Source organism: Mercenaria mercenaria, chromosome 1 (assembly GCF_021730395.1).
Source record: "Mercenaria mercenaria strain notata chromosome 1, MADL_Memer_1, whole genome shotgun sequence".
Taxonomy (NCBI): domain Eukaryota; kingdom Metazoa; phylum Mollusca; class Bivalvia; order Venerida; family Veneridae; genus Mercenaria; species Mercenaria mercenaria.
The window spans coordinates 54432029-54459900 of NC_069361.1; the positions used below are offsets into that span (position 1 = coordinate 54432029).

Below are 27872 nucleotides of genomic sequence, written 5' to 3' on the forward strand. Positions count from 1 at the left end.
CGGTGCGCCCGAGGGTTGGGATTTTCTGATCTTCACCGAACACCAATGATGGATTCTATTTCTCACTTACCACAACAGAAACAATAAAAACAAGCATAAAAATATGAAACTACTTAAAACGCGGGAAATTGGCGTCCGTAAGCAGAAGTGACTTCGTGATATTTCAGTGACGCACAATAACAAAGTTCCGCTTTAGTTTTATCGTTTGTAACGTAACGGTACGTTCTTATCATGAAGTAATGAATTTTGAATCGCGAAATACACTATAAGGAACAGAGAGAAAAGATAAAGGTACCTGATTTTTAATTATTTTACATAAATAATATGTATATTCAGCGCATGAAGGAGTCCGTCACAGGAGTATGGGATAACCCATGTGAGATAAGATTTTCCAGCACTTCTAAAAATAGAGATTTTTCTGTCCGATAAGTGAGAAAATTGTTTCTTAGTGTCAGCGCATATTTTGTACTGGACATTCAGAAGTAATGCCTCAAAGTGACCAAGAAGCTGCTATGATAACAATATGCGACAGATACAAGACGTCGTGATAATTTGAGAGTTATCTTGAATAGGTAAAGATATTGCTGGATACTGAAACTGCTCTTCTGTAAGGTGAATACTTAAAATGTACCAACGAGGTCTAGGTGTCGGATGTTTTTTTGTAATGGCTTTCTCGGGCACGAAATTGTATTAAGCATGCACGGAAGTATTTTGAGAAAGTATGCACATCACGCTGTATATTGGTGATGGTGACGTAACGATTAGAGCCGGTCGTCGCTATATGTTCTAATATAACTTCATGTTGAACCATTATTCTGAAACACATTTAATTTTTTTTTGAAATTCCATATAGCGACAAAAAGAGGGACAGAATCCGCTCACGAGTGGCAATGAACAGTGCCCTTTTTGATGATAATAAAGGGAAGAACGAAAATTCAAATTTTGTATTTAACGCATAAAGTTTAATGCATTTAACCCGCGTTATTATTTCAAAGGAATTATGTTAAGAAGTCTTAATTTCTATAAGATGAAAAGTAATCCTTCTAAAAGATGGAAAAAAAAAAACAAAACTTGCCAAGTTAGAAATCCAAATCATTCTCAAATGTGATCAATAATAAGATCTCTGTTTTCATAATTTCTGCAAAGTGTCAAGATTTTCTTAAGTCTGTACGATATGGACCATTGTCGCGTGATTATCACACGCGTGGTAATATTAGAGGTTTTCAACTTACTTTGACGCGGACTATGGAAAGCGTACTTACAGAAAGGGTTTTCTCAAAATGTTTGAAGGGTCACAAGAAAGAAAATATACCTATGTTGTAATGTTTCTTTTACCTGAATGTGTAGTAACTTTTACCTTCATTAGTGTATTGTGAAATAATTATCTCATAATGCAATTCGTACGTTCGAAAATATTTGGATAGTGAACAGTCTACATTTAATACACGTAATGGCAATTTTCAGATGTCACATTCCATTATTTTTAGTTCATGACATATTTAACGATTCGGTTTCATAAATGTCTTCATCTAGATTCAGCCTTAAACTCTGTCGCACTTTACTTGCTTTAAGCATGTTCTTCAAATAGCCGTATGCTTTAACACTTTGTTTTGATATTGCGACATTTCTGGCGTTACTTATCTTCCGCGCGACTCGAACCCATTGTACTACGATAATACTTAACCTTAATATGTTTAACGGCGATTCCTATAAAACAGTTTGGTTTTAATTTGTGTCCGTCTACGATTCCTAGACTCCTAGACAACAAGATAAAAAAAAAAAAATACGCAGTACAAAAATTATTGTGAAAAAATAAACATTCTGAATAAAATGAAATGAATGAATAATATTTGTTACATAGTACAAATACTGAGTTCAAAGTCGTTGTTTTTTCATTACTTTTAGCGATTGAAGAATTTAAATGAAATATGTTGAAGGATTTAGTTCAACACTTTGTCTAAGTATACAGGAAATTCTCACACATGTGTCTTTCATCCCCGTCGAAACGAGATCCGATACATTATCATAATTTAGGCAAACATCCTGAATAAGTTATGTCTCAGCATGTTCGAAAATAGATACAAGGAAATAGCCGCTTCGTATTTTTATAATATGAATTCAGATTTTAAAAAAATGATGAAGACAGGCTCATCTTGATGACAAAGGTCAGGCCAAGATTGAATACCTGGACGTTTGCGATTTGAGTCTCAGCTGAGTTTGAAAATGAGACTTTTTCATTGATATCAAAATTGCATGATAAAATTTTAAATTCATGACTATTTTCAAGTGACATTTCAGGATTCAGAATAGACTTAAAAAGTATGTTGAGATCAAATGATCTGTAATAATCTTAATTTTATCTCTTTGTTCATACTGAGAACGATTTTTTCAAAGAGCTTTAGGCTTATCTCAACGTTAGACTTAGAGATGAGAGATATTGTAAATTTTAAAAGAAAGTGCTATTAAAGAGGATATTATAGTAGAGATGTTTGTTTAAATGGACTCTAACGACTGATGCAAGTCTGTATTCAGTATGGACTGTCAGTCTCGAGTGGAATTAATTTTCTTGGAACTTGTCAAAGATTTAGGTCTATATTGGTTTAAAAATTCATAATATAGGGTTTTAGTGTCCGATTGATAATAGAGGTAAATGCCCTATCTGACTACCAGTATAAATACTGCGAGACTTCGACTGACGTCGGAGGCAAATGCTAAATCTGATATAATGGTTGTTAATGTTTGACTTACGATAAAGGTAAGTATTCTATATGACTACCAGTTTTAATCTATATTGAAAAATTTCCAAACATGAATAACATCTTAAAAGCTGACAGCTCGAATGACTGCAGAGAAGTGTATACTACCTAATTATCAGTCCAAAAGTTTTATGTGTTTGATTGGCGGGAAGATGAATATTGTCAGAGAACACATTTTGTTAAGTAACTTGTTTAGACATTTTGAATTTATTTCACTAGCGGATATCAAACGATATATTACAGAAACTATCGTAATTTAAATGATATGGAGGTAATGGCAAAAGAAATACAATTTGACTTTATCTCTCTTAAAATGCAGTTTGAAAGTGTAATTTCATCTAGTATATTATTTCATTAATAGGTGAAAACCCAGGAGAAGTGTCAGAGGCAGCTGTTGAGGACAATGCTAGTTCTTCCGAAAGATATCAAAGCAAATCAATAGATAAAGGTAACTTTGCTCTTAAATGTTTTCTGACTGATAAATTTTTAATAAGCTACTTGGTTTTTCCAGCAATATCTTTAACATTTTTATATGTTACGGAAGTTAGGCGGTGATATTGCTCTATATCTTAACTTTTAATATACTAGTATGATATTCAATAGACGTCTACACTATTTGCCTTTTTGTTAGCTGATTACAATCAAATGAAGTGTAAATGGTCAATAGTCAGTGTCAGCAGAGTAATGAAAACAGGTTTAAATACTAAAATGACATATAAATAACTCTTGAAAATCAATCATGTCAGTTGTATTGTTTTTCCTTGCTTTTATTTCACTTCAAAAACGGTGCGGTATGACGGTGTATAGGTAGTTGTAGTGTTACGACATTGTAGGCTTTTGACATGCATTTTATCAATTTGTGTACATTTTAATACTTGTTATTAAGATATGTTCTAACAAGAAATTTAACTGTTTAAACACGCACACATATTCTTCTGACTAAATAAATTTTAATTGTTTAAACACGGACACACGAGCTCGCGAACACACCAAAAACACACACACAAACACACTCATTTTTTTTAAAAAAAGAAGCATTTTTGGTCCATTAATTACATCCCATTTTCAATTACGTGCCTTATTTAGAAGCATTATGACCAAATTCAATGTAAAAGTCTTGGAAAAAAGAAGAAATATGGCTTTTTTTTATCTTGATCTTGAAACGACCTTGACATTGACGTTTGAGTGATTAGCATTGCATACCAATTTGACACATACAACTTGTATCAGAGAAATAAAACCGATGCAAAGATTCTAGGTAAAATTACCCACTTGCATTTGAATATTTAAGTTATCATGGATACAGCGACATTTACAGGTATGAAAAATATTGGTTTAGACAACATTTGTATACTCTAGTGGATATCAGAAGATACTTTATATTATTGAAACTGTCCTGAATGGAATGATATAGAAGAAGTGGGAAAAGAAATCTAATTTGAACAGGTCAATTTAAAAAAAGACAGCTTGAAAATTTCATTTTATATATTTTTAATTAATAGGTGAAAACTCAGCAGAAATGTCACATGCAGCTGTTAAAGACAATGCTAGTTCTCCTGGAAGATATCAGAGCAAATTATTCGATGAAGGTAACTTTGCTCTTTTATGTTTTCTGACTGTTGTACGTCTTCTAAGTTATCGTTTTTTTAAAGATAAAAAAGAATAGCAGTATTTTAAATCTTAAAGATTAAAGATATTAAAGATGTTACTGACGTAAAGCGGTGAAATTTCTTAATATTTTAACTTTCGTTTCGACTTCAACACTATTTGCCAATAACTTTAAGTCCTGGAGAAACTTTTCGCTATCTGATTAAGATCACAATTTATGAACTGAAGAGGAAATATTTGCTAGTGTCATTTTAATACAATATATAAAGAATGCATACAAACATCAATGGGTTAATCTCCATGCTACTTTAACGTTTAGTCTATGTTAGGAGTAGATGGAATAAATTGCTAAAGACTGCTAAAATTGTTCATTTTTACCTTCACAAAAACTCAATTTTGTCAACTGAGAAATATTTATTTTCCCTTCCTCCATTACATAAAACGGCGCGGTATGAGCGGGGTGGGTGTCTTGATGAGGCAGGTGTATTGGGGTTACGATATGAGTTATTGCCATACTGATATATAAATTTCATCGGCATTGGCAGTATTGAGGACATGTTGGATGCCATTTTGGATTTCTTGAAATGCCACCATTTTTGACAAATTATTCCGGCAGTTCGAGATAGAACAGACATTACCAAACAATTTGGTTAACAGTATGACTTGCGAACAGAAAGGTCCCATCTCATCTTTAGCACTCTACCCTAACGACTAACATGGCGCAAAAAGGGGGGTGACAATTATCATTGACAAACTTGTTAAGGTTGTGAGTATTCAAATGACAAGGGAGGTCACTATAACCCCTTACAAAGGTCTTACGATTGGGAGTGGTTAATTGACAAGGGAGCGGAGTGCTTTTGCAACCAGTCTTTCGGTTTTAACTATTTGATTGTCTGCGGTGTTCAATTTACTCCATGACGACTAATCTAATTTTTTTATTGGGAGAGTTCAATTGACAGGCGAGTTGACTACTTCCTGACAACCAGTCTAAAGGTTTTCAGTGTTCGCTTAACGGGGTAGGGGTGACTGTATTCCCTGACTACCAATTCTAAGGTTGTGAGTATTCGATCGACGAGGGAGGTGAACTGTGTTTCTGATTACCAATCTGAAGGTTGTTAGTGTTTGATTTTTAGGGAGTGGGGTGATTATAGGCCTTGACAACAAATCTAAATGTTGCGAGTTTTAGTTAAGCAGGGCGTTAAAGTTCTACACTCGCTGACAACCAATCTATAAGTTGTTAGTCTTGACGGTGGAGCTGACTTAATTTTTACCAATCTTGATAGTTCTATTAACAGCGCAAATGATATGTTTGCTCAGAACCAATGTGAACTATACCTCATGACAACCAGTCGAAATTGTTATTAGTGTTCGTTTGAGGGGGTAAATGTATTTCCTGACTAACAATATTTAGGTTGTAATTGTTCGATGGATGAGGGAGGTGAAACGTCTGCCTAGTTAACAATCAAAAGGTTGTAAGTGTTTATTACTGGGGAGATAAATGTTCTGTCTGACTTCCAGTATAAATGTTTTGTGAATTCGAAAGACGATAGATGTGAATGCCCTATTTGACTGCAAATATAGATGTTGTGATTTTTTTGATTGACGATGAAAGTTACAACTCTACATATCGAATAAATACGGAGGAGTATATATTTTCTAATTTTCAATCTTAAAGTGGATATCAGAAGATAAATTAAAGAAAATGTCCTGATGGGAATGATATTGAGATAACGGGAAAAGAGATATAATTTAACCTGATCAATTTTAAAATACAGTTTGAAAATGTCATTATATAAAATTCATTTTTAATTGATAGGTGAAAACTCAGAAGAATTGTCACAGGCAGCTGATGAAGACAATATTTTTTCTCGAAAACATCAGAGTAAATCAGTTGATGGAGGTATCTTTGCTCTTTAATGTTTTCTGTCTGTTATAGGTTTTAGTAAGCTATCGTATCTTTAATGTTTTTAATTGTTACTGGAAATAGGCGATTATAGTGTTAAATGTTTCAAATATATAATAATCTTTAATGCTTTTAATTGTTACTGGAATTATGCGATTATAGTGTTAAATGTTTCAACTTTTAATATATGATAATCTTTAATGTTTTAATTGTTACTGAAATTAGGCAATTACATTGTTAAATGTTTTAACTTTTAATACATAATATTCAATCGACTTCAACACTATTTGCCAATAGCTTAAGTTACTGGATAAACTGTTCGCTAGCAGATAAAGATCATATAAGTTCGAAATGAAGAGGAAATAGTCAATAGTGAGTGTCCTGATTTTAATACAATATATAAAGAATGCATACAAATATCATGCTACTTTAACGTTTAGCCTATGTTAGGAGTAGATGGAATGAATTGCTAAAGACTGCTAAAAATGTTCATTATTTAGCTTTACGAAAAATCTCAATTTTGTCAGTTGAAAAATATATATTTCCCTTCCTCCATTACATAAAACGGCGCGGTATGAGGGGGTGGGGGTCGTGTTGAGACAGGGGTATTTGGGCTACGAATTGACTTATTGCCATACTGTTATATAAATTTTATCGGCATTGGCAGTGTTGAGGACATCTTGGATGCCATGTTGGATGTCACCATTTTTTGACAATTTATTCCGGCAGTTCGAGATAAAACAGATATTACATTATATTGGACCTACCGATCTACTTTCTTTTGTTTTAGAATACAGCCTTGATATTTGAATGACAAATACAGTTTTGCATATCGATCTTTAAACTGACTTTCTGTGGCCTATGACCTACTTTCTTGATATTTTAGCATCAGTCTCACATTTGAATTTAATGTGTTATGGCAAATATCTTGAAAAATATTGCCATTGATTGTAAAATGAAATTTACATTCACATTGTGTCACACATTTCGTAATGTAAGAATTGTATCAGGTTAGCTTTCTAAAAGCTTGACAGCGTACCAAACAAATGGGGTTTGAATAAGAGCCTAGCGGAAAACAGGTATAAATCAGAATATTCTCAATTTTCCTCCGTTAATTTTTCATAGAGCTATTCAAAAAAATTTAAAGGTCGCACTCCGCCTTGAGTTGTTTATTACAATTTCTCCGTGATGTACACTGGAAAAAGTTACTTTTAGTTATTGGCTTGCAAAACTGGCGTTAACGTTGATAGCATATTTCGTTGCTTGAAAATAAACAATTCTATAATATTGTTATGAAAGCGTTGCAAATTACAAATCAGGTGTGACTCATATTGTTTTGCTTTGTACATTGTAGAACCTGTCACCAGGAAAATCCGAATGTTACTTGAGCGCTTACAGCATTTACTTTCAGGATTTCAGGTAGGCTTTTCATGCAGTCAGTCTAAACATATATTTTATGGTCATTTTAATATTTGATGTCAAATATACACCACACCCCACTTTTTGGTATCATTTTTTTTTCTTTTTCTTTTTTAAATTTCACAAGTGGCTTAGCAACTAACAGTGTGGGAAAATGCCCCTGAGTTTAAAGTTATAAATATTCAATGATGTATCTACTTATCAATATTTTTCCACATTTAGATATTTCGGCGAAGGAAAAATACAGATGAATCGAGGATGTCGGAAAAAGCTACTATTGTTCAAGCAGAAAGAGGTATCTATATTAGAAATCAAAAACGGGATTCTATCATTTTAGATTAAGCTGAATCATGACAAAATACCTTGTAAAATAACTAATATTATTTTACAGGCATTTAAAGATTAATAACTTCTCTTGGAAGAGATTAACAAACATGTGATGTGGATACATTGTCATAAAAGATATATTGCTATAAAGCATTTCTAATATATATGTTTATGTATAATAGATACATTTTGTATGAAAGAAAGAAATAGTTTTTCTAACTCTTTTCAAGGCAGCTTCAATAGAAAAAAAAATATGTCATTTAAGAAATAATAAGTTCCAAAACGTGGTTTATCATAGAATAAATCACTCTTGGGAACTTATTATTTCGATTCTTACACGACGTACTAGTATCAACAGTGTTAGAATCAAAGCCTTGAGATGTCTGGTGATTGCGGGTTTTGCTAGAGTTATTTTCATTTTAAATGCCAATCTATAAATATACATGTATAAGAAACAAATACTAATGTGCCTCATATCTAAGATAAACACTGCTTGACCTAACATAAACAGCTGGAAGTCAGTGATGTAACCATGGGCTGGACAGATCTTATATAATCTAAATGGCCAGTGTGAAAAGATAAAGGATGAATAAGAACTGCTTGCAAATTGATCATTGATAATTCATCCGCATTGTTCATGAATGGGACAACTTTGTGTAGCACATGAACATCATTTGGATGTGATTTGGAATAAAATAAAGATGTTACATAATTGTCAGAAATACATTTAACTTTGGTAGCAGGATAAACCCGTAACCAAAAAATGGTGACTACTTTTTACGACCGTGCTACGCACCTGGATCTGATGACGTCATTGCATGCGAGTTGTGTATTGCAGAATAACCCGATATATTATTTGCTCTACATGTATGTAGGTTATTTGCTGGTCGTGTTAGAATCGACAATAAAGTGTGGAAGTTTCTTTTGAAATGGACATCAAAGTAAATGAAGTCAATAAATATGGAAATTTCTTACGAAATACAAACTTCGAATACAATAAGTAGGTATCACACTGGGTATTCGGCTACCTACTTGAGTGAGCGATGCCGTCCTCGTTAGATCTATATACATTTAGGCTGTATAGGGTAAATTAAACAATGCCATCGTATGACACATATTTAAGGATGTTGAATATTTTATAGACAGATTCGTCCGAGACAATGCATTAATTTGTACTGGTGAAAATATCAGTCATCAGTAATATTGATATGACTATATAATTTGAAGAAATGTATCGCAATTCGTGAATTTTGACGTTTTGAGACGTATTTTCTTAGTTCAACGTTCAGATAAATGAATTTGCCACTCTCCTTGGTAGAAATATACAAAAATATGGATCATATACCTGCAAATTATTTTTGTTGACGAAATTTCAATTATATGCACCCTGTCGCTTTATTTGATGATACCGCTGACGATGGATTGAAATAAACAAAGATGCCTACCCGTTTGTACATTGATACAGCCCTCGTTACCAGTTATCCTCTAACATCTTGCCCGATCGGAAAATTATGCACCAAAAATTGCCAGATCTGGCAATTTCTATATACTTTAGACAAAATAACCTGTGCATAAGGATATTTGACCTAAAGATGATATAAATGCTTGTTTCGTATCACAAAGGGTATATCTAAGATCCTACCATTCAAAATGTTTTTAATTGTTTAGATTCTGAGATATTTAGCCTTAAAATTACAAATTCGGCCAGTTTTAATTATTATGCATTTTGTTCACTTTCCCGTTTTGGCAACTTACTTTCTATGTCGGAAAAAAGACTTTCCCAATCAGGAAAGTGAATATATTCTAAATTGTGAGAAATGGCTAGCAGATGCATACTGACTGGATAATTTCAAAGGAAAAACGTATTCCTGTTCAACGTAATATTAACAGTAATGCCCTTAAAAAATTAGACAATTTACAAAAGTGTGCAATATGCAACTACTGTGTCCTACTCTCATTGATGTGTTTCTTATGTGGTGAAGAACTGTAGTGAATGCCATCGCGCATTCAATGAGGCTCAATGAAGCTCTGTCTAAACAAATGATAGACTGAAGCATCTTGTAGTACAGATGAAACGGACTATGATGATAAATGTAATATCGATATAAGAGGTAAAATACTGCAAACACAATCAACATTTTTGATTGATCTAGTTCATTATGATTATTATAAAATACAAATACTAAATTATAATTCTTGAATTTAAAGCGCTTGATTTGATATCTGAAGATTCATGTATAGGCAATATATATAATAATAAACAATTTTATGAAGTTCTTATTAATTTATATGTACATTTGAATTAAAAACTAATTTAGCCATTACCTAAAATAGCATACGACCCGCCCCATGAAAAAAACAAAATAGTGCGTTTGCGACCAGCATGAAATTCAGGTGAGCCCGCGCAGTCGCGCAGTCTGATCAGGATCCAAAACCTATGGGATTAGAGACGCACTTAGTGAACAAAAATGATCCTGATCAGACTGTGCGAATGTGCAGTCTGGTATCGCATTGAATATAGGTAGGTAGGTAAGGAGGTAGGTGTGGGAGGGGGTTGCCCCCTCGCGCAGGTTTGGTGTATAGGGGCCTCCCCTATAATTTTTCGACGTGCCGTATTAAGCACGATTTTATGACCTCGTATGACCTTATGCCGCCTGAATAATGTACCAATCGGATTGCTTGGTAAGGTATTCTCGGAATTTTCAGTATTTTCCGGTGAAAACAGTACTGTGCATATTCTGAATGATAGACAAATTTGATAATAAGCTGAAGTAGGGTAAGGGTTCATGTTGCTTCCAACAATTCCAGAAATAAAGTATAGAACGTATTTCAATATTGTTTGCTTACTGTTAGTTACCATCTTTTAAGCACCAAAGGCTCAAAGTGAGCTTTTTTGATTGTTTGGTGTCCGTCATGTGTCCCTCCACAATTTCTAAACACAGTCTTCTTCAGAACTACTGTCCTCTTTTTTAAAGATATTTCTTGTTTCTAAGAAGAAGTCATTTCGTGCAATTTGGAATGTATTTGAAAGCTTACTGATGGGTTAATATGTGACTCATTTTTTTCGCTTTTTTCTGTGAATAATACATAAACTCTCATAAGTTCAGTTATTTTATTTGTAATCACTAAGTTAAGATAATGAAAATAATACAAAAGTAATATCAAGAAAGACACTTTATTTTTTAAAAGAATATTTGACAGATGCGATGTGCATAGAATAAGGTCATTGCTTTTTATGAAACAATGTTTATATTGTACCATTTATAAGAAAAATGATGTAAACTTGCACTGTCTTTTATATATATTTCATTCCGCTATTGTGAAAAAACATATATAATCATTATTCAAGTAATGCTCTCGGCTTTCTATAACATATTCTATAATACAAAGAATAATTACATGTATATGTAAACAGCTGAGAATTTTTGGCAAAAAATGCCTAGTTCACATTTGGCCTGCGATGCGTCTGGGGACCAGTAGACTGCCCTTAGCATCCTTTCCATGAAGAAGGCGGCGATGTGATTTTCTTACGGATTCACGGGCTCCGCAGCCTCTATGAATTTGTTTAATGATGAGTTATACAAATTAGAAAAAATCAAAAGCCCGTAGCTCGTAGAAAGAGGAAGTTCTTGCTGCCGAGACGGGTCAGCCTTAGACACTACGACACTCTGATACAGGAGTTGATGCGGGAATGCCACGGAGACTTCTAAGCTTACATCGAGGCAACAATGTTTCGGGAGATAGTAGACAGACTGACCCCCAGAATTTCTAAGCACCTTGTCTGCCGTCCAGACATGTACCGCCACCGTATCTTCTCCGCGCAGCCTCTGAATGCACGGAAGCAGTACGGATGTCGTAAGATTTCCGTAGGAAGTTGTGGAGACTGCACTGAAGTGTCACGATTTCCGTATAATCACCGCGCAGCATCCGTACGGATTTCTTCCGGCCTTCACAGAGAGTCTGTAAAAATGTTACGATGCTCGTATATTATGTGAACACATAAGCCGTAGACCGTAGCCATCTACCATGCCCCAAAGTCCACAAGGAATTATCGCACGGCGCCCGGGTCAAATGTGAAATAGGCATCAGCTATAGAAAGAAAATTAAAGAAAAGGGGGTTAAAATACGCTTTTCGGTCAATTCAAATCTAATCTTAATTCATGACAGCACAGGAAAATATATGTCTAAGAAAAGAAATGTCGTCATTGCGTTTGTAGAAGGAAAAGGTCGACAAAATAAATTTTATGTTTTTAGCAGCTGTAGCGTGACACTGTGTTTTTAGCTCACCTGTCACGAACTGACAAGGTGAGCTATTGTGACCGCTTGATGACCGTCGTGCGTCGTCCGTCGTTAGTCGTCCGTCATGCGTCAACAATTTCTAAAAAAATCTTCTTCTTGAAAACCACTGGGCAGAATTATATCAAACTTCACAGGTATGATCCTTGGGTGGCCCCCTTTCAAAATTATTCAAAGAATTGAATTCCATGCAGAACTCTGGTTGCCATGGCAAACGAAATGAAATTTTTTAAAATTCTTCTTGTCCAAAACCAAAGGGCCTAGGGCTTTGATATCTGGTGTGTAGCATCATCTAGTGGTCCTCTACCAAAATTATTCAAATTATCTCCCTAGGGTCAAATATGGCCCCGCCCCGGGATCACATGTTTTATATAGACTTAAATAGGGAAAACTTTGAAAAACTTCTTGTACAAAACCGCAGGGCCTAGGGTTTTGATATTTGGTATGTAGGATTATCTAGTGGTCCTCTACCAAGATTGTTCAAATTATCCCCCTAGGGTCAAATATGGCCCCGCCCCGGGGGTCACATGGTTTATATAGACTTATATAGGGAAAACTTTGAAAATCTTCTTGTACAAAACCACATGGCCTAGGGTTTTGATATTTGGTATGTAGCATCATCTAGTGGTCCTCTACAAAGACTGTTCAAATTATCCCCGTAGGGTTAAATATGGCCCCGGCCCGGGGGTCCCAAGTTTTACATAGACTTATATAGGAAAACAAGTCTAAAAATCTTCTTGTCTGAAACCACAACACTTAGACCTTTGATATTTGGTTTGTAGCATTGTCTTACGGTCCTCAACCAAAATTGTTCAAATTGTACGCCTTGGATGAAAAGAGGCCCTGCCCTGGGGTTCCGAAGTTTTATATAGACTTAATTAGGAAAAAGCTTTAAAAATATTCTTGTCTGAAACCATACGACCTAGGCTTTTGATATTTGGTATGATGCATTGTCTAGTAGCCATCTACCAAAATTGTTCAAATTATGCCCCTGGGGTTAAAAGAGGCCCCGCCTTGGGGTCACTTAGTTATTATGTAACATAGGAAAAATACTTAAAAATCACCTGATCCTATTTCCAAGACTGTTTGATTATAATTACCTGTTGACCCCAAGTAATATGATGTCACTTGACTGTGACCTTGACCTTCTGACCTACTTTCTTGGTTTTTAAGATACAGCCTTGAAATTTTGACGACATACAGTTTTGCACACAAATCGTAAAACTGAATTTCATTGACTATGACTATGACCTACTGACTTTCTTAATATTTTATCATTAGTTTGACATTTGAAATATGTAGCTCATATTACTCAGGTGAGCAATCCAGGGTCATCATGACCCTCTTGTTCTTATTATATATCTATAATAAAAAAAATACTGAAAGGAAAGGCACAGCTTAATGTTGATTTTATATGCAGTTCATGTAAACATGTACAGCCTGAATAACCTGTTAGCTTAATCTTTCATCAAGCTAGATAAACAAATACTTACACAGAAATGTATTTGTCACATCAGCACCTTATCCATATTCACTAGTCTTTTCGTACTTTCAGTAAATAACACTTTTGAGTTCGAGTTTCCTTTGATGAAGGTTTGTAAATCTGTCGGTCTAATGAGGGATGTAATAACAGCTCTCTGTATCGATCAATACATTTAACTTCCTGTAAAGTCGCCAGATTCAACATTGAAACGTTAGGTAAAAATCTGTAAAAATACCGGGACTCAATACATTGATTCGCGAGATACAGATTTTCATCAACAGACTTTATACAAAGGTAATAGCGTCAATATTAGTAAACAATGTAAACATTCATTGGTATTTTGAGGTAATGAAAAATGCAAGCTTTGCCAAAAAGGGGGGTGCTATGGCCTCCGTCGCACCCCCGTCCCTGGTTACGCCCATGTATAATGTACCGATTCAAAGAACAAAGCATTTTAGATTCTTATTGTTTGTTTTCAATTTATGTTGCTGCTGTATTCTCTCTGGAAGTCACTTTCCTGTTTGGGAAAGTCACTTTCTCAATCTGGAAAGCAAGTTGCCAAAAAGGGAAAGTGTATTTGTAAGGCTAAATATCTCAAAATCTAAACAATAAAAAAACTATTTGAACGGTAAGATCTTAGATATAACTTTTGTGTATTTAGATCATCTCTAGGTCAAACATCTTTATGTATAGGTTAGTTTTTCTAAAGTGTATCAAAATGACAATTTTCTTGTCCGATCTGGCAATTTTTAGCGCAAAATTTCTCGATCAGGCAATGTCTTAGGGGAATACCCGAATAACGCGATCGGACAATTTCCCCCATTGGTTATGTCAATGAACATTTAAAAAATTCCCCGCAGCGATTTTCCCCCGCCCCCCCCCCCCCCCATACGGTACACTAAATGCACGCAATGGAAGGTAACAGCCTTGAAAAGTTGGTAATTTATAGATGATGGAGTATATCATGTGAAACCTGACCTTTAGTAGATCTATATGATTAGAATTGTAAAGACGTGAGCTAGGTCAGTGTTGGTAGTCTTTTTCCAATACTTAGCCTTCCCTACACCCCCATTCTATCCTGTCTTCTTCTTGCAGATCTTCTTTTACTGCTTTAGTTTTTTTTCCAGAAACGACACAACTTGTGGACGCATCGTGAACATGTGCATATGGTAAGACCTTCCTTTTCTTCCCGAAAAGGAATTTGGCCCGCCTCTCCTGATTTGCGCATGCCGTATGCGTATATGGAGAGGCTTCGGCTTTATTAGTTTGCCTTATATCGTATCGGGTAATAGCCGCATCTGTTTACAAGCGCAACCTCCATCAAGGTAGTACTCATTATGCGACTTATTTACAAGTACATACAATATACAATAAACCTCGCTTTATAAGAATCAGTTAGGGACCTCTAAAATTGTTCCTTATAACCGGGGTTCCATATATCCGTATTGTGAATTAGTTTTCTTGTAACAAGGTTTGTATATTAACGAACACAATTTGTACAGTGAACACTATTTGACTGACGTTTGATAAGGACTATGAGTTCACACTCCGGGACGACCTTGAATCTTAATGCGAGAAAGTTGCATTTCTAGTTCCTGTCTTTTCCCGGAGGAATGATAAGGTAATTAGCCTACATGTTTCTGCATGACTGAACTAGTTTTAAAACGCGGCGATAAACCTAAAACAAGCCAAAATGTCCGTCGGTAAGAATGGCCGTTATTTATGTTTATTTTTTGTCGGTTATTTCTATCTTCTTTTTAAAGAACGCTACATGATGCCTTTAAGATATGTTGCAGGTACCTCCCTTACCTTGCTTTACTACATGTTGTGTTAGTATACATCAATACTATTATAAAACAAATTTTAAATTTTCTATTAGAAAGATATTAAATTGGACTACCCATTAAAATTTATACGTAGGGTGTGTATAACATACAGTGTAATACGACTAGACAAAGGCGCAATACAGACGGATTAAAGTGTATATTATGCCTATATTTTGGCTGTTGCTAAATTTAGCACTTGTTATGATATTTATAATTAGAAACTTTGAAAACTGGACTGTTTCTCATTGTTAATCAAGTATAATTAGCACATTTATTTAAGGTAGTATGACTGTGACCGTGACTGATTTTCGTTCACTATTGTTTGCTTGAAGTACCTAATACATGTAGCTCTCGAACATTATCTTAAATAAATATAAGTCTACTATTGCCTATTATTTGGTAATTTGATGATTGGAAAAGGTGTTCCTCATAACCGAGTGCTGCTTATAACCGAGTTTCTTATAATCTAGTTACAACCGAAGACTTTTACATTGAATAAAGAAGGAATTGAAAGGAATTAGATTTGGAAATTGAAATTGTTTCTTATAACCGAGTGTTCCTTATATCCGAGTTCCTTATAAGTAGGGTTTTCTGTACACAGATTGGCTTGTTCATACTTCAACTTATTGCCCGACTTCAGATTCATGATCACCGTTTGCAATACATGAATTCAAAAAAAAAAAAAAAATGACGACAGTCGCAAAACAAATAGGATGATATTTTTATACAGTTTAAGTATATATCAAATGTCTTGAAGCTTGAATTTACCCGATAAACCTTCAAACCTATTAGAAGGGGTAACAATGAAACATTGTTATTACTGTCTGTCTCAATTTCAATTTCTGCAGGGCCTACGGTCCTGGATCTCTCCGGTTTATAGGAACGTAGGAACGGGGGCGGAGGCAAGAGGGGGGGAGGGGATGTGCCCCCAAATCCTAGCCAAAATTCGAGTACCAGACATGAACAAAAGAGGAGGCAAATAGGTAGCGTCACAATTTCTATAGGCAATACTTCTTTCTGTAGACACCGCGGCAATAAAATATTAGTGGAACAGCCGAATTCATTTCTTCTTGGTGGGAGAATATTTTAAACAAAAGAAGGCAACACGTACTGATAGACTTTGCTGTTTCTGAAGTCCAATTCAATTGTTAAGTACACACAAGAATGGGTCTATGTGGACGGATCATAGTAGCAAATTTAAAGAAAACTATGCGAGAAGTTTTCTTTGGATAGGCGGCTTCTGGTAGCTGAAGGGTATAAACGACCCAAGTTTGATCTTTATCTTTGTTGATTATCGCTAAGTTTTAGAAAAGGGGTCTGTGTCAATGTAATGTTCATTTCAACAACGTGGATGGTATCCTCTCAATTGACAGAAAACACAAGGATGGTATCATTGTATATTGTCAGAGGTAATGTCTTTGGAAAAAAAAACGTTCTTATTTTTACTGTGCTTCCATATTTTGTAAAACGAAAGCAATAGCTAACACAAAGAATGTCCGTTGTTAATTTTCTTAACAAAAATCCTATGTTTATCCTAAATAATACCATTATTTAAAATCCTATATTTATCCTAAATAATACCATTATTTATGAAAAGAAATGACATCGCCTTAAATATCTTCATTTTCGCGACAAAAACGTATTTTACACGGTTGTTCATATCATATGAGATAGAAATTGGACTTGGATATAGTTAAGGTATGAACTTACATATTACTTACTAAAACTTTCTTTTCAAATCTTCAGTGAAATAAGGATAAATGTAATATGTTTTAGGTGTTAATATCCAGTACAACTACATGTATATAAATCACATGAGGACGGTATCGCTCACACGAGTAGGTAGCTGAATACCCAGTGGGGGTATACTGCAAGACGTGACATCTAACATTTTAACTTTGTCAGACAGTGAGGAAGGTAGACGGTAAATTAAAAAATACACCTTCATGTATTAAACGTTCGCGTTACACAATGAAATCTAGATCAGTGCTAGGATAATCATTGAATATAGTTTAATCCATATAACCGATTTCGCACTGTTTGACATAAAATAAAAACTGACCTTTTAAACACTTCAAACAAATTGTAATGTGATTGAATGTTTATAAAATGACTTGTGTGAAAAGTAGTGTAATTTCTCTTTGCTGATTTTAAAGACGATGCTTACTATAGAGCCCACGGGATCTACGCAGAAGTTAACACCACGATCAGTCCATGATTTGCTCCAGAATATGTTTAGATATTTTTATGAAAACGTAAATAACAAGCTGCAAAATCAAGGAGAGCCATGGTCAACCATGTCACTTAACATTTGACAATAGAGATAATGAATGTCATGACCTAATTATCCTCAGATAAAATCCCATGCCTCTCATCCACTAAGATAGTGCCTCACTCAGGTCGCTGAATTTGTCGTATGAGCAAGCCTCAAGCCGGCTTACAGAAGGTCGGTGGTTCTACCCTGGTGCCCGCTTGTGATGAAATACTTGTAGTGCATGGAGTTGCACCTAGAAATTTCCACCACTATCAAAGCTGGAATGTCACAATGATACAAGTAATTATGTCAGGTCGATGTTAAACCCAACAAAAAGAAATTACATACATGATTTGCGTCAAGTTAAACAATTTATGAACTATTTTTGATGAAATTTTCTTTTTAGCAACGGTGCAGCTTTTCAGTTCACATAGTGGAAATACGATAAAGGATATAGAAGTGCAGTTTATAGAATTGCTAACGAAGAAGCTGAAAAATGTCAGTTTTGTTAAATGCAACGAAGTCAAAGACATTGAATGGGAAAAGATGTTAATTGTACTGTGTATCATTTCATCTAGAGTAGTAACAGACGCCGCTTACGCTATAAAAGACATTAAAAGTAAGTTTTTATTTTTTGTTAGTTATTGCTGTTCATATATACGTATCTTGTCAATAACATCCCATATTTATATTTACTTTATAACATACATTTTATAGTCGCATTAAAAAGATTATGCATAAATTTTAAAAGAGGTCACCTTGAAATAGAAGTGAGCAGAAAAAGGTAAACATAGCATTGCATCTTTCAATAGTTATTCAGATACTATTTTCGATCACTTTCCCTCTCTCTGCATGTTAAAATTGCCTGAACTTTAATGAGAACTATCTTCGTACACATTTCATCCAGAGTTTTATCATTCTTGTTGAAATACGATTCTACACTTGTCGAAAATTTTTGGAAATGAAAGTGACACATGATGTTTTGCTTTACTTAACAGATCCAGCAAACACTGTTCTTATGCTTATCCATAACAAAGAAAGTCATGCCTTACCAAAACTTACCAGTTCATCTGTCCTTACTGACCACGCATTCCAGAAACTAGGAGGCGTATTTGATTTGGCGTTTGTTAATAGAAGAGGAATCTATCAATGTGAAATGAATGACATTTCTTTAGATAAAGTCTGCACCTTCATAAAGCAAAGCAGGGTAGACACAAACTGACGGAGTGATAGTCATTTAGAGTGCTAAAGATAAAGATCTGCAGAGGGCCTAGATAAGTTTGATTTCGTAAGCAAAGTAGTTGTCAATCATTTCACAAGATTACTTTTATACAGAGGGTAATTTGTTAGTTAGACAACCTGTTGGTCATATAATTGCATTTTAATTGTTGATGAATTTCAGAGAAGAGAGCGCGTTGTTTGTTAGTTGAAAGTTTTTATCAATGCGTGATACCTTGTATTCGAAATAAGTACTTGTACAATTTGATATTTTTTAAATTCAAAGAAAGTTTGTTCAAATAAGCAAGTATGTGAATTGTGTCAATGACTTATTCTTAGATAAAAATGTGTAAGAGACTTTAGTTCTTATAATTTTGCAACGCTAACAAACGTTATTTTAACACATTTAGGAATACATTACACAATTTGTCGGGTATTGAAACCCAAGGCTTTTTTCATGTTTGGATTTGACAACAGGTTTTGGGCAAATGTCCGTGAAACTGCAATCATAGATAACCAAATTTTACTTAGAAAACCAGTCTAATAATCGACTCGTTTGACAGAGAACTAGCTCGGGAGATTAGACCACACAAACACATTTTCATACAATACAATCTTCAATCGTTTAATGTTATTTTCATATTATTTATCTGATTTCATGATAGTGTAACAGTTATATCTGCCCGGATTCTAAATAGTGTCAAACAAAGCTGATCGTGTAAGATGCACTTAACTAGCAACCCTCAAGTTTACTGTAGTTTCACGCAGCATGTAGCTGTTCACTCATGCTGCAAGTACAAAGTACGTTTCGAAAGGACAGTTACTACCCTAAGCTTGTGCACTAGGTATATCAAGTTTACTCTCAAATTTGATAAACTAAAGACAAAGCCGAATCACAGTTTTCGATTTTATTATAAAGCCCCTGGCAATAAAGATTTGCCAAATTTAAGTTCTACTACAATATAATAATCTAGGCAATATGTGTCAACAAGTAAGATAAGCAGGTACTGTCAGTCGGCGGATCCTAAATATGGCTTTCCACTAGGGAAGCTACGGGGTGTGACGAAAGAAGCCACTCGTATCCCAATTTATATAAAATGTCACTGCAGAATCGTGACAGAATATGGTTGTCCGCATCTTTTAGAGATGCAAAAGCGTATGTAATGACAGGGATCCCTTAGGGTTATGACAGGAAAAAACCCAATTTGTGTCTAATAAACATGCAAACATACTGGTTACAGAGATAAACATATGACGATTTGACAAACAAATACAGCTGTAGCAATATCATAAACATTAATTCCTTGACAACGAATGAAACAAGGTGAACAAGTATTTTAGGAATAAATGCCTAAATTTATCAGGAGTTAACTACCTTTCAATTAAACTTAGAGTAGAATGGGAAAAATATACATTCGGAATTCTCGGTTCGAAATAGCAGTAAAAGTATATGTGACAAACTACCGCAAAATGAAAAAAGTTTAATATCCAAAGACTGCACAAGTATGACTTTAATCAATACATTTTAGTTCTGACAAAAGTGCGCATAGAATTAATCAAATTTTAGGCTTTTTCAAACCAAGGTTTTAACGTAAACTAATTTACTTGTACATAATCAATGAACTAATAATTAGTATATGACAATCTGTTTGCTTTGCTTTAACAAATGTATGTTTGGAGCACGGTATATCATAACTGTATAGAGACATCGTAAAGATATCAACATTTAAGGTTTTGTATAGTATATAGGCTTAGCAAATAGAGATCAATATAATTGCATGTTTACTAATCCTACCAGGTGTTCTGTATTACAAAAGTGCTTTTATTGTGACATTTTGATACAACCAAAACTGTATTATTTGCACTATCATCAGAATCATAGGAACCATGTTTTGAGGGTAAATCAAACACAAATAAATAAATCCAAAATGTTTTTATTGTGCAAAAAAGTATGATATTGTGTCTAAAACAGTTTTCATTTTCCACTCAATTGTGTAATTGCAAGGGAAGTAAACTAATAGATATCTCTACTTATAAGTACTAGTCCAAGGCAAGATTTGTCATTCTTTGTGGATCACAACTTTAAATTAAAAATTAAAACTTCTGTTATTGATTTTAACAAAAAACACTATCATAAACTTCACATTTGTGAAATCATATTTGGTTATTTCAAGGACTTGGAAATCAATTTCTAGACTTATTATTTAATGTATCTATATTATTGAAAATTTTAGGGTCTATCTCTACTTAATATGTGTACAGTGATAATCAGTTTGCATTTTATAACCTTGCATAAAATGTTTACTTACAAATGAGCATATTTTGTACGATATAAATTGATCATAAATAGATAAGGAAAGTTCGTTCCTGTTGCCAAAGGCCAGTATTATTTTACCGAGAATAAAAAGAAAATAGAAAAGGCTCATTTCATTCACTGAAAGAATACTAATTTCCATGTTAAGGGTTTTAATATTGGGTGCATGATTACTGTATTACATTCGGTAAAAATATTCCCTAACATAAGTGTTTTGTAGAAAATGACATTTTGTTCACAAAAGTATGGGTTAATTCATAGTTACCAGTACACATATGCTGAATATATTTGGAAGATATTTGTATTGCTGTATATAATAGTAGTTGCATTTTTTTTATTTCAGATGTGAAATAAAATGTCTGTGTTAAAATTAATGAAAGACAAAAAGCCAATTTATTATCAAAAGTTTATAATTTCCAAGTTTAGTGCTGTATTTTCTCCATTAAAAATCACAATTAACAAAATTTCTATAGCAGCATTACGTCATCATATCAACATTTAAAAGGACGGAAAACTATATATGTCTTACTTTAAATCTTTTTGATATGCTTATTTACTTTTCCAATTGTAATGAACTTTCCTTACACCCTTAATAAAACATAACCAAATGTAAAGCGATTTGTACTATGACATAAACAAAATAAACGATGTATGGACATATGACACTGCTACATATACTTTAATTGTATATAGAGATCATATTTCTATCCCTGTATGTAATATTTTGACAAGATAATTCTTATGCTACCATATCAATAAGTGCAAACATATGTAGGAGAAGACTTTAAAAGTAATCTCTGTCTGCATTGTCTCCCTTGTGGGATGCAAAAATGTTTTTAATGTTGTGTCGCGATACTGCAGTTAATATTTTATGCCTGTGGTAATATATATCTTACATTTAAATAGACTAAAGTCTTTTTGATCATGAACAATACAGTTGAAATTAAACATTGTGATATAATATTTTCTGAGAAAATATATTCCAAGTATATAAAATACAATTACAGTAATAGTTCAAATCTGTTTCATTCCATGAAGCTGTATAAATTGCATAATGAATAACATTATAAGATGATAAGAAGTAACAGCACTCGATTATCAACGTTTGTTAACACATTCCATTTCATCTCCTGAGATATATGCATGTTACCGCATGTTGCGCGCTTGCATGCGTTATCATTATTGAAACATTTAAAACATGCAATTTAATGCATCCTACTGTTCAGAAAGCTGTAAATGTTAAAGCAAACGTTTAGTGTTATTATGTTATTGGTATATACTGTTACTTTTGACCTAGTCACAATGTATGGATCAGAATGGAATGCTGACCAGATACATCCCGGCCACAGGAATGCTACAAACGAGTAGTTTTTCAGTTGAAATTCGGCAATTTGAAACTAATACGGTGTCCGTACGGACATCGTTGACACGTACGAGCGTCGTACGGATTGTTTGAACTGATAGAGAAACTAACAAGAACCACGTAGTATAACTTCACGGAGCCAGGAGGTTTTGAAGTACGACTTTTATAGTACGGTTTTGTGACCGGTACATTAGTTAATTAGCACGATGTCCGTGTGGATTTAGAAAATTGCGAGGCTTCTCGATTCTCGCACGACTATCGCTGGGGATTTGCACGGTCAACGTTCGATGTCCGTTCGATATTAAGAACCCAGTGCGGAGAACGTACGATGTCCACATGGAGCCTTGAGGGCGTTACGATCACTGTACGGGCTTCGTAAGACATCGCTGGTGATTTTAGATGGTACAAAAGCACAGTATTAACGGACACAGGATGGGTACTGTGCGAGCGCCACACGGACCCACGAGCACCGTACGAGGTAAGGTCGGGCTCCTTGTGAGCTCATCACAACATGCGATGCCCATAAGGATATCCTTCGATTGCATCCCATAAAGATCGTCCGGGGGCCCGTAGGTACTGTGACCAGACGCTGTGATTGTACAGAGACTGTAATGATTCTAAAATTGATGGACTCGTACGATTTATGTAGTACACTTTTGTGACCGAGGCATAAGTTGATGAGCAAGCAGCGAAGAAGCTTGTTATGACCTGATCGGATAGCCAATTCCGAACTTCCTGCAAGACAGATACTGAAGTACTGCAGCACCTTTGCGGTCCGTTGAGAGAGAAAAGAAGAAAAAACTCAGAAACGGAACAAAAATGAACATTTAGTAAACTTCTATTAATTGCAGATTTGAAGCAATTACGTCCTTATTGCAGCATATCTGGCATACCTAAGCAGTCTTATGGTCAATCATTTTGACAACGACCTCTTTTATTAACATTCTCTCAGTCTAGAAACCACAACTTTCAGACCTTATAATTTGGTCGCGAAATCCTCGCACATGACAAGTTTTAGTATTAGGTCTATAACTTTGTGCCAGGTAAGAAGCCTGCAGGACTATCAGTATCATAGTCAAGAATGGAGACAATTGCTAAAATGTTAGTTCGCGCAATTTTATATTACCTGCAGTGAAGTGTTTTAAACTTCATGGGATCTCAACTAAATCGCTCTAAACCAAATAAGCCTTGGCATGTTTCACATGAGAAAGTATGTATGGTTAGGTTCATTAGGGAAAGCGGCCATTATCATTGAACACAATGGTCTAGTACAGGTATTATGGAATCCTGCATATAGTAGCAACTTTCAAATATTGCTGTCATACTGTAAGGCGGATTTTCGAAGTCACTGCCTCGTTTCCGTTTCACAAAAGCATCAAAGGCACATCTAGTAAACTGATTTCTTTATTGAAATAGTTATAGGTAATTCTTACATTTCCAGAGTTAGTGTATCCTAATAAGCTGAAAGTTATTGAAAAGAATAGCTTGATAGCTTTAATGGAAAATATTAATACCGACAACTTACCAAAGTACAGTCAGTGGACAAAATATTGTTGGTAGATGAAAATGTTTTCATTTCAGCAAAGAAGTATAAAATACACATAATGGCAACTGGCTGTAATCTCGCGTGAGCTCGTGTCAGAGCGTGATTCGGCGTTATCTTACTAAAAACAAACATCGGCGAGCATGGAGTTACAATTTGTACCTTTAAAACTACATTTAAAATACATGTTAGCTTCTAAAACAAAATTAGTTTAATGTGAAATGGTCTTAAGACACGAAGTACACGTTTTTTTGCCATCGAAAGAAGCGTGGTCATACGGTTATAATTATTTTACCGATGAATAATTGCTTTCGCATACAAAATGGCGCGTGCAGAAAGTGCCATTTCCGGTAAACGAGATCTCGTTTTCTTGTCACGGGAGGTTGGCGAGATTTGCTCTATATGCCTTTCAAGTTGCCAATCTATTTATTTTTATAGCTCTTTGATTTCAGTCATAATCTTTGACCATTATATATGTACATGAATTATGTATGTGCTGTATTCGGATAATCTTTTGCGCGTTATGATTATCACGGTTATACTTCGCAGCCGATAACGGTTTTCTGTCTTGAGGCGTATACACAAGTCAGGAGATGTTCTGTAGATTGTGACTGGATAGAGTTTATAATCTGATGGTGCCAAACTATGTGAAAATGTGTTAGACGTGAACCAAATGACTAGATAATATAGTGATCAATGTAATGTTTTCATCAGAATTGACATTTTTAGCATGTATCTGTTAACAAATTCGGTACACAAAATTTATGTGTTTAATACTGCCTGAATACAGCTTTGTAAGAGAAAACATTTACTTTTTTTCTTGGAATGTTTGACCTTTAAAGTTGCCTATTTTACACACAATAACTTTACTGATTTGCATTCATTTTCATTAGAATCCCTTCAAAAATGTTGGAGAGGTTTAATCGAGAAATATACATCTACCCTTTGTATTGATAATCAGTATAAAGTAAAAAAAAAGGATATAACAAAATAATATTGGTGCTCCCTACACGTTTCTATCCAAGAGAACATATGTCACATGTAAAACAGGTGATCTAGTGGTAATACGTTTGACCGTCAATCTAGAGGTCCGAAGCTTAGAGGCATTTGAAATTTCTAAGATGCTCTTTAGGCCAGTACACTGCATATTTTCAGGAAGGAAAGGGCTTCGCGTGTTGTGTACTTCCGGGTGTCTATTTAAAACATAGCCGGAAATGCTTGTACCTCGTACTCAGGGCTTCGTTTCGTAATATCGCTCAGTGTCTGTATTGGTAGAGGAAAAATTTGGCGCCCTGAGTTCTACGATTTATGTTTTTTTAGGAAGATGACATGGAAATGTTCTAAATATATTTTACCATTGAAAAGGTTTTTCAATGCCTCCATGCAGTATATGTCAAGTTATAAGCTAACTAAGGACCAAGATAGCGCATTGTCGTTCATTTAATTCTGTACAGTGATTACTTTAGCAATTTTAAATGTTCCAGTACTTGTTATATGCTGAAAAAGCAATCGTAACATGTTGGTACGTTAAAACTGACATGTCAAAGTTAGTTTATTGTCATGAAACATGTGTCAGTCTTTTTTGTTTCACTTAATTTTAATAAACTACAGACAAATGAACCTCCAAAACATAAAACTGTCTTGTAGGCAATTCACTAAATGAATCGCGAATATTCAACACCCATCAATAACGATATGTTTGCTCTAGCTGAACTGGTATGATATATCCCAAAGGAAAATTACAATCTTTCCCCAAGAGGTGTTTGTTTACTAAATAGAATGTTCATTTGTTCATTTTTCATTCATATCACACTGAAAATGTATATTCCAAGAATTAAATCACATATCAAAGGTACCATATATATTTTTAATATTTGGTTAGTCAAATGGCAAAAATAACGTGCCACAGTGAAATGTATGGTCAAAAGTGCAGCATTTCGAGGATCTAAAACCAAGCAAAATCGTTATTTTTAGGAAATGCAGATGCTCATTAAAATTCTTGATTAAAGTTTCGATTTCATGGAATGTTTTTGAATCCATGATGTTTCCGTGTTTTTTTTTTCTGCAAATGAGGACGAACTATTAAATCATAGGAATAAAAATGTAACTATCTGATGATGCATCATCAGAGGTTTTCACAGGACACCGTTTCTTAAACATCTCGATGGTCAGATAACATACTTTACACGTGTTGCTGTATTCTGCTCCAATACTTTAGTTCTTCTACTCTTCTCCTTTCAAGGAGGATAAATTACTTCAGACAATCTCAGCCAAAATGAGAAATATCACCCCACACACGGAAATTAAACTCGAACCTTTGTGTTATAATCATTTCAATCTACAAAATAAAGCTAAACGGGAAGGAATGATATCTTACAGATATGTCTCTTTCGGTATTTCTATTTTCGAATTTTCTGCGTTATCATTTACGGATAACATTTTCTACATTTTATTATATTTTACGAGTAAATTTCAAAACAACACCTTTCTCAGCATAGATTGTTTTACAAGTAAGCTAGTTGATAGACTTACTTACAGTGTTTTAATTATTTATAGGAATAGCTATTGTTAAACGGTAAAATCAAGTTTATCTGAATTTACTTTTTAAATCGAGTGATTCTTACAATAACATTATATCCCTACAGAAAATTTACTACGGACTCTAACGACAAAGTTTTTGACGAATTTTAAACAGTTCGCTCATTCCGGGTCATGATATTTTGACAAGAATATTTTGAATGAGGCAGTTATTTAATATTTTACCTATCATAACGGATTGGTTTATCGTGGTAGAGAGTCGCCCAAAGAGAAGAGAACCATTTTGTGAAGTTATTTCGTTATCATTATGATAATTCTTGTTTTCAGATACCTTTTAAACTACACTTCTACATTGAATCGAATTCCTGGAACAATTTCAGTAGTTTGCTGCATCCCTAAGTTCTATTCATCAGACATTAAGTGTCAATTGGTTAAATGGTTTAAGGGATTTGTCCATTTGAATCGGAATATACAGAAAAAGGCGGTGTAAATCAGGCGACGACGACATCATTATAATCAGCAATTATATGAACGTTATAATTTTTTTAGCTATAGAAAGATAATACTTGCGTTATTTTGCAAAACCAGTTAGTTTTCAGTATGGTAAAAATGTATTTACTTCGCAAATATTTTATAGCTTTTGCCGCTTTTGTTTCTAATTAAGTCGAGGCGATTCTTTTTATGTCGACAAAGTGATAAAACTTGAAATCAAGAGGAAATGAGTAAATTGTTTCACGCTTTTGGTCTATCATGTTTCACTAAATTAACACCTGATACATTCCTCCGATTATCACGGTTTGGTAACATAGCAAGTAAAATGTTTTAGCTAATCAGCAACGTCTGGCGACGAAACGCCGCGAACCAATCAAATTCGGCTATAAAAACCGCGACTGCATCCCATTCAACATCGTTGGCGACTTACTTGGAATATTATTATTTCTTGAGGTAAATTTCTTAACTGTTACATCAAATAAGAGGAATAAATCTTAATTAATTGCAGTAACGGAATATTGCCTTCATTTAC

General features: G+C 34.4%; 2 protein-coding genes across 2 annotated transcripts in view; one reads left to right on the plus strand and one right to left on the minus strand.

The window, feature by feature from the left end:
* Window positions 1-27872, minus strand: part of LOC123537188 (uncharacterized) — a 226999-nt gene that overhangs the window by 114904 nt on the left and 84223 nt on the right. The gene's annotated exons all lie outside the window — the stretch shown is intronic.
* LOC128558513 (uncharacterized) lies at window positions 2418-19427 on the plus strand. Its single transcript, XM_053548075.1, has 7 exons — window positions 2418-3204; window positions 4259-4345; window positions 6181-6264; window positions 7622-7686; window positions 7909-7981; window positions 18279-18491; window positions 18871-19427. Exons 2-7 carry the CDS (start codon window positions 4276-4278, stop codon window positions 19092-19094), a joined length of 729 nt encoding a protein of 242 aa, XP_053404050.1. The 5' UTR covers window positions 2418-3204; window positions 4259-4275; the 3' UTR covers window positions 19095-19427.